At 47.4% G+C, this 11,642-nt stretch overlaps 1 protein-coding gene across 1 annotated transcript in view; it reads right to left on the bottom strand.

Annotated features, from left to right (window-relative positions):
* ST8SIA1 (ST8 alpha-N-acetyl-neuraminide alpha-2,8-sialyltransferase 1) overlaps positions 1-11,352 on the bottom strand; it is a 100,211-nt gene extending 88,859 nt beyond the window's left edge. Inside the window, exon 1 of the mRNA XM_081210429.1 lies at positions 10,643-11,352. Coding sequence (XP_081066555.1) covers positions 10,643-10,878 — 236 coding nt within the window. The 5' untranslated portion in view covers positions 10,879-11,352. The remainder of the gene's footprint in view (positions 1-10,642) is intronic.
* Between the last annotated feature and the right edge of the window lie 290 nt (positions 11,353-11,642).

An 11,642-nucleotide genomic window follows, 5' to 3' on the forward strand; every position in this document is an offset into this window, starting at 1 on the left:
AAGCCCGGCGCAAGGAGGCAGAAGGGTCTGGGTCAGCGTCAGAAGAATCCCGGAAGGAAGAAGCCCCGGGGGGTAGAGGGACCCAGAGGAGGACAGTCAGGAGGAAAAGGTGGAGCAAGGCTAGGATATTAAGTTGGTGCGCACGGGGCGGAGACTCAGACGGAGCCTCGCCGATCTAGCTAGTAGACGTAGAGTTGCAGACAGCAGCGTGAGAATGGAAACTGTAATTCAATAAAGACTTTTACTTAATGACCGCTGGCTAGCGTGATCCTCTGTGAGCTAGGATCTTGAAGCAGCTCTGACATGTTACAATTAAATTCTTCCGAGGATGAAATGTTGAGTTGCTACTGTGATAGTGACTGGGGAAATTTGCCAGATAGAAAATCTGTCACAGGACTAGTAATAATGGTCGGTGGAGCTTTAATCAGCTGGCGGTCACGCAAGCAAGACGTTGTAAGTGTGTCATCAACGGAATCAGAGTACGCCGCATTGAGTGAATTGTGCAACGAGGTGATTTATTTCAAGCATTTGTTGGCAGATTTAAATGTAAATTGTGGAGAACCAGTACAAGTTTACATTGATAATCAAGCTTGTATAACCTTAAGTAAAACAGAGGGTTTCAAATCGCGTTCAAAACATATCTCTGTAAAATACCAAAATGTACGTTGCTGTGTACAAGACAATGTAATCACCTGTACTTATGTGTCAAGTGAAGAAAATGTAGCAGATGTGTTAACTAAACCATTGGCAAAGATAAAGAACAAGCGAATGTGCAAGGGTTTAGGTTTGCTGGAAAAATGATCTCCTACATAGGTGTATTCGGAGTTAATTGTTCAGCAGAATCTGTGAGGGGGTGTTCAGTTTCGGTTTCAGTTTCTGTTAATTGGTTCTCGTGAGAAACTTGCAGATTCTAGCTTCACCAATTAACTCCAGCTGGTGGCAATTTACTCTTGGCAGAAAGCCCAGGTCTGCTTGACCTAGAAACTACTCACTCTGATTGGTTAACGAGCAGCACTCAACTCTGTTATCTAGGGATTGCTAGCACAGTTTGATGTGAGGTGTGTTAGGAGTTAGAGGTGCTGTGTGTGGTTTTGAGAGAGAGAAAAAGAGGATTTATTTTGCTTTTATTTGTATGCAGAAACTCTGCTGGTTTTATTTTCTCCTTTTAATAAATCCTGTAAATAGTTATTCTGAGTCTAGCTGACTAGTCATTACCGCCGCAACTAGCTTCTTCGCTGTGCAGGAAAACTCTGCTACGTTTGGGCTAAAGCCAATAGGGCTATGCCTGACACTTCAAAGTTCCATGAAGGTTAACCCCCGGGGCCCAGCACACCTGCCTAGATGACCCTCAGGGTCCCTTCCAACTCTTCAATTCTATGGTTTGACTTCACCCCCAGAGGCATACTCCACTGTCTCTTGAGACAGACAGATGCCAACAAGTAAGGGATGACGGTCATTCTTTGGGAATGCAGGGTGTGGAAACTCCAGGTGTTGCTGGACTAAAATGCCCATCAACCCTGACCATTGGCCATGCTTCCTGGGGCTAGTGGGAGTTGTAGCCCCAGAATCTGGAGGGCCACAAGTTCCCCCAGCCCCATGCATTGTCTCCCCAAAAGAAAACTTTAGCATAGCCAATGAGAGGAGATCAGAAAGAACCAAGGCGATTACAACAAACACATTCAGAATAGGGTGAGCTTGAACTTAATTTTCACCATTCAGCCAGCCTTCCATCCTCCAGCCAGTGAGGGACTGTGCAAGCTTAAAGCACGGTTTAAAGGCAGTGTTAGAAACTGAGATACAGTGGTGCCCCGCAAGATGAATGCCTCGCAAGATGGAAAACCCGCTAGACGAAAGGGTTTTCTGTTTTGGAGCTGCTTCGTAAGACGAATTTCCCTATGGGCTTGCTTCGCAAGACGAAAACGTCTTGCGAGTGTTCCGCTTTTTTCCGCTCCCCCCCCCTTTTTCTAAGCCGCTAAGCGCCTTTTAGCCGCTAATCCGCTAAGCCTTTAATAGCCGCTAATCCGCTAAGCCGCTAATAGGGTTGCTTCGCAAGACGAAAAAACCACTAGACGAAGAGACTTGCAGAACGGATTATTTTCGTCTTGCGAGGCACCACTGTATATAAGTTGGCGCCAAATGGCACCTTAATCATAGGTTACGGTCCCAACAATGGAATGTCTATTTGCCAGGGGGGTTGGGGTCCTTTTCCAACCCTACAATTCTATGATCTCAACTACATTGCTTAACTATAGCTTGCTCTTACAACAATTCTCTCGTCCCAGTATGCAAGAAGGAGAAACACACACAAAGGAATTGGACATGCTATTAACTATGAACTAAGGCAGAGGTTTGTAAACTGTGGTTGCCAAGCTGGCGCCCAGAAATCTCCACGTAATCGCAATTGGAGCTTTGCCGGTAGCAAAACACGCCTGGCTAGTTTTGAACACTGGCGAATGTGAGATGTGAGCAACTTCCATAAAGTGTGCAGTTGGCAGAGGCTGGTTTGAAAGGGTTCAGAGGGATCTGGCTGAGGGAATTTAGAAACAAAAGTAAAGGGCACCATAGAAAACACACCAACACAGGCCGAGTGTCGCACCGTGCATTTAAAGCACTTTTGTGATACTTTGTGTGATACAATGTGTTTTTATGGTATCACAGCCCTTTTAAGTATATGGTGTAATTATGGCCATAACATATCATCATAACATCTTACGCATTATAGCAAGTTGTGACTTGAATGTTTGGAAGCCAAGATTATATATAAATACATTGTTTCTTGGATGAAACCCTTAACGTTTTCTAAAAGTAGAGTTTCAAAAAGAAGAATTATGGAGGTTATCTTTTCTCTCTCTCTTTTAAAGGAGGAGTGTGAAGAAAAGGCAGTTGAGGAGAGGTGAAAAAGAAAAGAAATAAAGAAGAAAAAGAAATAAAGGTGAAAAAGAAAAGAAATAAAGAAGAAAAGAAATAAAGAAGAAAAGAAAGAGATAAAGAGAATTCTCAGAACTGTAGTTTGCAATGGGTGCAGGGAACTGTAGCTTTGTGGAGGGTGAACTATGGTATTATGTATTGTATTGCATTATTATTTTTTACTATAAGTCGCTTGGAGACCTTCGGGTGACAAGCAACTAATAAGTTTAATGGATCATCATCCTTTGTGACAGACTCAACCTGCATATAAGAGGTAGTTCTGTGTGTGTCCATCATGTGTTCTTGCAAGCACGCAGGACATGCATAAGTTCCTACAAGAAACGGGTACCCACATCCAAGATGCGTTCAGTGCAAACAGCCCTTAGGAATCTCGCCTTTCTGCATGTGTACGAATGACAAATTGTGCAGTGGAGTAGAAAACAATGCAATAATTAAAACATGCCAAAGATCAAGTGCCATAGATTTAAATCCCTTGTCATCTAGTTCAGTACTGTCTACTTCGGTGGTTTTCAACCAGTGTGTGGTGGCAGCCTTGGGTGCCTTGAATGATGGTCAGGGGTGATGTGGGTGACCCTGGTCTCTGTCCCTCTTTCCTTCCCTCCCTCCTCTGATGCCCTCTTGTGTCCCCACCTCCCAGAGGCTTGCACAGCTGCTTGTTGAAGCAGCCCTTGCTATAAGGTCCTCAGGTGAATGGTGCCTCTGGGGCTGGCCAAGAGGTGCTTCCCAGGTCCCTGTGGGCACCTCTCTTGGGGGCGGGGGGCAATTCAGAGACCGGGGGAGCAGCAGCAGCTGCCTGGAGGACTCCCAATGAGAAGGAAGAGGGGAGGAGGCTGTGGGAACACTCTACAAGGGAAGTGTATTCGAAAAAGGGTGAGGGGCTGCCGGCTCTGCAGGCAAGGGGTGTCATAACTGAATTCCTGAGCCCCACAGGGATGCCGCGGAAAGAATGTAGTTGGACAAGGGAGCTGTGGACCTAAAAAGGTTGAAAACCTCTGATCTTGGATAAAATGACAGGAAGGATTCGAAAGCTGTGGGACCAGAGATTTACAGAAGATTGGAAGAAATATACGAACTATTTGAAGAGCAACTGTAATCAACAAATTACGCTAGTAGGACTACAAGAAGTTTGTAAGGAGGAATATATGAAATATTGCAAAGAAGAGAAAGAAGAGAGACATTAGTTATGATATTTAAATGTAATAGTGAAAGTAAGAAATGTAAACAAAGTGAAAAGATTGGAAAATTTTCAGATTTGTATAAGATATAAAAGTATGTTTAATAATTGTTGAAAATGATATTATGTGTGTGTGTGTGTGTGTGTGTGTGTGTGTGTGTGTATAAAGGGACCCCTGACCATTAGGTCCAGTTGTGACCGACTCTGGGGTTGCAGCGCTCATCTCGCTCTATAGGCCGAGGGAGCCGACGTACAGCTTCCGGGTCAAGTGGCCAGCATGACTAAGCCGCTTCTGGCAAACCAGAGCAGCGCACGGAAACGCCGTTTACCTTCCCGCCAGAGTGGTACCTATTTATCTACTTGCACTTTGATGTGCTTTCGAACTGCTAGGTTGGCAGGAACAGGGACTGAGCAACAGGAGCTCACCTTGTTGCGGAGATTCGAACCGCTGACCTTCTGATTGGCAAGTCCTAGGTTCTGTGGTTTAACCCACAGCGCCACCCGTGTCTATATATATATATATATATATATATATATATATATATATATATATGCTTTCGTAGATTTTCACGGGTACAGGAATGCAGGTTTTGGTGTCTTCGGGTGTCTTCCCGTGTAAGAGTTGGGGTGTCTAGGCGACGTTTCGACGAGGTCTCACTCGTCATCTTCAGGCTGGTGCTTTCGGCTTCTTGTTCCAGTAACAAGAAGCCGAAAGCACCAGCCTGAAGATGACGAGTGAGACCTCGTCGAAACGTCGCCTAGACACCCCAACTCTTACACGGGAAGACACCCGAAGACACCAAAACCTGCATATATATATATATATATATACACACACATATATATGCTTTCGTAGATTTTCACGGGTACAAGAATGCAGGTTTTGGTGTCTTCGGGTATATATATATATATATATATACACACACACACACACACACACACATATATATATATAGACACACACACCTCTGATCTACTCCGACTGTCACCGACTCTCTGGGGTCTCAGATAGTTTTCCCCAACCCTACCTGGAGACACCTGGGGCCTTCTGCATACAGAGCAGAAGTTCTTCCATTGAGCTGTTTTTCTCTCCTTAACAGAAAATGCCTGTCCAAATAGAAATGGCCGCGGTTCTGGAAAACCTCCAGGTTTGTCCATAAATTGGATGTGACAGGTGAGGAATGCGTCATCATGGAGAGAATGTAGAAGGTGGGAGGCCTCTCTCCCTCACATAAAACTACATCTTAGGGACTATCCAATAAACCTGAGTTGCAAAAAGTTTCAGGAAGAAAACATAAAGACCCCCAAAAAACTCCCAAGGTACCAATTTATCATTTGTGGGCTGGAACATCTGGCTAGCCACTGTGAGAAAAGGATGATGGGCGAGATGGGAGTCTGCTTTGATCCAGCAGGTCTCTTTGAACGCTCTTGAGATACAGAATTCACTACTACAAGACACTGCAAGGTTAATCTAAGCTGTGATTCTGGTCTGAGAAGTCTCATCTTAACAGGCCACTTATCCCCATTGTTTTAAACCAGAAGATATCAATGTTCCAACAGAAAGCGGGCGAAAAACCAGTGCAGTCCCTTTTACGAATAACAGTGTAAAACTGATTGCCGGCAGGCCCTCAGTAAAAACCCTGAGTCTATTTAACACAGTGCCAGATTTATATAGGCGAAACTTCTGTGCCACATATAGATGGAAGCTTGAGTTTGTCCAAGTCAGTAGGATCTTAGTGCTGTTACTTAAGTGGATTCTCCCATTTACATTTAAGGTGTAAATTTGGTACCAATATTGCAAAAGAAGATACCAAGAGCTGTGCTGAATCAGGCCAAAGTCCCAATTAGTCCAACTGTTGCCTATGGAAAGCTTTGCAGCAGCATCACATACCCTCCAACGAGTGGGCTTGCGAAAAGACGGAGTGCAAGTATGCAATGAAAAATTAAAAGATTTTATTAATTCCTTTTTAAAAGATTCATGTTTACTAGCCTGGAGTATGAGTGTGTAATAAAAAAAAAATTAAAGGTTTTATTAATTCTTTTTAAAGGTTCCTAGTTAACTAGCTTGGAGTATAAGTACACAATAAAAAAATTAACAGATTTTATTAATTATTTTTAAAAAGATTCTATTTTATTAGCTTGGAGTACATAATAAAAAAAAGATTATTTTTTTAAAGACTCTAGTTTACTAGCTCAGAGTATGAATACATGATAATAAATGGAAAGATTTTATTAATTCTTTACGGAAGATTCTAGTTTACTAGCTTTTTAAAAAAGACTGAACACATTCACAGGGGGTCTCGATGGTTTTTAGCCGTGATAGCTAAATGGACCCTCCATAGCCACAAGCAGTCTATCTCATAGGAAATTATATAGAGTCAAGCCATTAGTCCATCTAGCACAGTACTGTCTACCCAGGCTGGCAGCAGCCCTCCAGAGAGTCTTTCCCAGCCCTGCCAGGAGATGATGGGAGTTGAAGCGGGCCCATTTTGCATAAAAACCTTCTGCTACATGGGGGGTGTCAACCCGCTCGCCTTCGTAGTCAGGCAGGAGTGCAAATACCACCAGCAAGGACCAGCTCCATGGTCAACGTATCTTGGTACTGGATCCATTCCTCAGCCATGATTTGACCACGAAAACCCTTCGGACTCCAAGTGTGTCCGAGCCGAGAGAGGCGATAAAGCCCCAGCACTAGGATCTGCGCTTATCTCCAACGGTGATCCCTTGCCCTCCAATATTAACAATATCGTGCATGTGAGAAACCTGGACTTTGGGGCAGTTTGTGCCCATTTGAGCACAGCTCTCTGACCCTTAGATGGAAGATTTTGAGCTGGGTGAGGGTTCACCTATCCCATCGTCCCATCTCTGTGGGATTGGCTGGTGGCCCAGGAGGGAGTGAGGGAACCTTGGCTCGGCTCCAAGCAACAGAGTAAACGGCAAAAGGCAGGCCACGCAATGCAGACTGCATAGACATTCATCCAAGCCAAGGCTTCCGTGGAGCAGGGAGACAGGTGCTGGCCATGCTCCAAGAGCACACTGATCAGTGTGTCAAGCAGGGAACGTGTTTTTCCCAGTCCTCCCCTCCAGCCTTTCCCCATGGCTGACATTAAGCATCTCCCCATTGCTCCAGGAGTTTTTCTTAATAAAAAAGGGGAAAGGCAAGCCTTGAACTGATCAGGAGCTCATGGATTCCTCAGCCAATTCCAAGGGCCTTGGGGGAAAAAGAGTTCGATCTGTTCTTTGGGCCTGTTTTGCTCAGCCCTAAATTGTTGATTTTCTTCCCAGTGACTCTGACAAAGATACTGCCAGAGCCAATGTAGTCATTCTTATTCACATGGAGAGGGTTCAGCTTTCCCAACTGTCTAATTGTGCAACCTCTGGCAAGACACGTTTTTATGCCGGCCTCAGTTTCTCATCTGTAAAATGGGAATGTTTGGGGGCCTGCCTTGTGGATGGACTACAGGGTGTGAACATGGAATGTTCTTGTAAAACACTGCTTGCAAAGCACTTCATTGCTTTGTTGTTGTTTTAAAATGGGCCCGCCCCATAGGAATCCTATGGTGTTCTCTATTGCTCCCATTTTACAGGTAAGGGAACTGAGGGTGAGAGTGGGAATGAGAATGTGACTCGCCTCAGGCTGCAGAATGTGTGGCAAAGATGGGTCAGGAATCCTGGTGCCTCTATTCAACGGATTGTGACAGCTTTCACTTTAATTGAAAACACATGGGGCGATGGTCCGTTCCTAATTAATGCAACGTACTTGCTTTATAGGGATGCGGGTGGCGCTGTGGGTTAAACCACAGAGCCTAGGACTTGCCGATCAGAAGGTCGGTGGTTCGAATCCCTGCAGCGAGGTGAGCTCCTGTTGCTCAGTCCCTGCTCCTGCCAACCTAGCAGTTCGAAAGCACATCCAATGCAAGTAGATAAATAGGCAGGAAGGTAAACGGTGTTCTCTGCGCTGCTCTGGTTCACCAGAAGCGGCTTAGTCATGCTGGCCACATGACCCAGAAGCTGTACGCCGGCTCCCTTGGCCAATAAAGCGAGATGAGCGCTGCAACGCCAGAGTTGGTCACGACTGGACCTAATGGTCAGGGGTCCCTTTACCTTTACCTTTTTGCCTGCTTTATAAGTTGAGCACATTTGCTTTATAGTTTGCACTGCTGTTCTTGTGCCCTTTTTACAGAGTGATCCTGCACGGCCAAAGGCTGAATAGGAAGAATCTGTGGCAAAGGTGAGGACTGGACACAGGAGATTAAAAATCATAAATCTGATGCATTGGGGTTGGGTTGGAGGCATGTGGAGCAGGGGAGAGAGATCTTCCAGAAACATCTGGAGGAGGGCAATTGCAGAGGAAACAGAAACGAAAGGAAAACAAAATAGACTTGAATCAGCTCAGGACTGTTATTTCCTCTGGGGTGTGGGGAGAGAAAGACTACTCTCTGGGGAGGAGGGAGTGAATAATGTGGAGAGAAGCAGGAGTCAAGGGAAATGCTAACAGAGACATTGAACACACTTTTATTACCTATGGAAAATCTTTCAATTAAAAAAAATATCAAAAAAGAAATAGGGATAAATGAATTAGAAATGGGATGATAAATGCAGATATGTATTTAGATATAGGGATAAATGTAAAAAGGTAAAGACCCTTGGATGGTTAAGCCCAGTCAAAGTGACTATGGGGTTGAAGCGCTCATCTCGCTTTCAGGCCAAGGGAGCCGGTGTTTGTCCACAGACAGCTTTTCGGGTCATGTGGCCAACATGACCAAACCGCTTCTGGTGCAACGGGACACCAAAACCAGAGCAGCGCACAGAAACACTGTTTACCTATTGATCTACTTGTACTGGCATGCTTTCAAACTGCTAGGTTGGCAGGAGCTGGGACAGAGCAATGGGAGCTCACTCTGTTGCAGAGATTCGAACCGCCGACCTTCGTATTAGCAAGCCCAAGAGGCTCAGTGGTTTAGACCACAGCGCCACCCTATACATTTATAGGGATAAATGTATTTCGGTATAGACAATGTGCTATTGTTTATACGGACCATGAGTTGTGGGGGTGGCTGGGAGATAAATCCAACAAGGTATATTTTATGAATTACTGAAAAAGGTGAAGGAGGGCAGCATTGTGAAACTCCAAAACCCCATCTGTCCCCTGGCCAAACCCTCTGCCCAAAACACAAGCAAGACCATTACACTTCAACCTCCCCCTTCCCCAACAATTCTCTGCCACTTTCACACAACGGGGCAACAGACAGGGATGTAATCCCTGCAGTTTTGCCAATACTGAATGTGGCAAACTTCAGAGGTGGGTCCCAAGTAAGAAAATGTACATGTAGAGACAGTGACACAGACAAGAAAGGAGGGGGGGAGAGAGAACAAAAGAAGGGAGGTGTATTGAAGAAGGCGTATCCGAGCTCCATTGTGGTATAACCGTTATCGAGTGTTGCACCACGACCCGGGAGTCCAGGGTTCGTGCATTCAATAAATATGAACCAGAGGTCAGGGAAATAAAGGCGGGGGCAGAAATAATCTTTGCATCTAGCTTGCGAAGGCAGCACGTGGCGGGCGGAAAGCGGCCACACAATTGTAGGCCAGACAGAATAGATCGGAAATTCTTGCAACCAGCTTTCCCTTCCTCTTGCGCCCACCCACGCACCCCCCAGCAAAAAACAAAATCTCCAATAGTACTCTTTGTATTATTCAGACTTGGCACAAGGGCAATACAGGAAGATGACAGCAGCAAAGAGAGGGATTGCAGTCTCAAGGCAAAACATTTTGGCCTGTCTTCTCCAGCTGCTCTGATGTGTAATCAAAGGGTGCTGTGCCGCCAAGGTGGCCTTCCTGGCACCCTTGCGACACCCTTTGATTGACAGCATGGCAGCACATTCTGCTCTTTATGGCTTTAATATCTTTGCTTTGTAAATAACAGCATTCTAGCAGCCAACGGCATCCTGCCACAAGGCTTCCGGAGCAAACTTGTCCGGTATGTCCTTTTCAATGCTTTGAAAACTACCTCTCCCGCACAGGATTGCAGCCTGCAGAGTATTTAGAAAAGGTCACATGTTTTATCTCTCGCTCTGATACAGATAAGCCCATCATTTCCATCCGCTCAGGCTGCCATCCTGCGGGAGTTCGTTCTGCAAAGCTGCAGTGTCACAACTTGACTTCGCTTCTTATGCCGACGAATTAGCTCGGGGTCACTGTTTTGGGGGGAAGAGGCTCTCCAATAATGGCGATGTAAAAACAAAGCCACCCTATCCAAAAATTGACGCACCCTTGCCTGTTTGGAAATCAGTATCTACTGAAGCCAGGAGGGAAGCTGGAAGGGAAGCTCTGCAGGGGGAAATGTCCTACGCTCCATCAAGTTTTTAATTTCTTCTTATCAATAAAGAAAGAGGAGGCAGGATTCATCCCGAGGGCTAGCCCCGGCCTCCTGCGAAGGAGAGGCAAGCGGCGCCCTTCCCTGCTGCTGGGTGTCCCCGTGTGCCCTTGGGCTGCCCAGCTGCGCAGCCCGCCAGGGGTGCCCGGCTGGCACTCACTCACCTGAATCCGGCCACGGCGCTGCGGTTCCTCCGCCAGGCTCTGCCTTGCTGCAGCAGGACTCCCTGCACGACCTCCTTCTCGTCCGGCAGCCGGTAGACGGGGAAGATGTACAGCCAGCAGAGGACAAAGAAGCCCAGGGCGCTGGCGCCCACCGGCAGCCGGGTGCGGGGGCCTTTGCACGCCAGGAGACCCGCCGCCATCCTCCGATGCCGTTTCCCCGCCTTCCAGTCGCTCATCGGGAGCCAGCGGGCAGCTCCCGGCGCCGCAGGAGCCGCAGTCCCAACCACCACCTCATCCTCCGGGGGCGAAGGAGCGCCCCATGGCCAGGGCTCCGCCGCCGAAAACAGCAGCAGCAGCAGCAGCGCGTTCCTCTTCCTCTCCGATGCGCCCAGGCGCGCCGTTCCTTCTCCTCCTCCTTCTGCCGCTGCTGCTTAAAGACGCCGAGGAAAGGGGTGGGGGCTGCAAGGAGGAGGGAGGGCGGGCAAGCCCACGGGCCCCCCCATGGCTCGTCCGGCCTTGCAAAGCCTCCGCCGCCTCCCCCCGCGATTTCTAAAGAGGGAGGGAGATCCGAGAGAGAGAGAGAAAGATAAAGCAGAGCGCAGCTCGCATGTGCTGCCCGGCTCGCTTCTGCAAAAAGCTGTGCAAAGCGCAGCGGCGCCCCGACGGAGCGGCAACCCGCCTGGGTCCTCTCCTTGTCGGTTGCGAGTCTGGGGAGGGGAGGGAGGGGTTGGGATCCTCGAGGCTGAAAAGCAGCGTGAGGAAAAGGGGGAGGGGGACAGAAGGGGGTGTGGCGGCGGCGGCGGCGGCGTCTGGCTACGACGCGCGGAGGCTCTGCCGGGTTCCTGCGCGCCACAAGCGCGCCCTAGCCAAAATAAGAATCATCTCTTTTCCCCGTGGGCATTCACCCACAAATCACACCCACCCGCCCACATAGAAAGGGAACAGGAGAGGGGTGAGCTTGGCCACTTCGTCTCTCCGCTTTTCTCTTACTTTTGTTGCT

The sequence above is a fragment of the Podarcis bocagei genome (genome assembly GCF_964188305.1).
Source record: "Podarcis bocagei genome assembly, chromosome: 10".
NCBI lineage: Eukaryota > Metazoa > Chordata > Lepidosauria > Squamata > Lacertidae > Podarcis > Podarcis bocagei.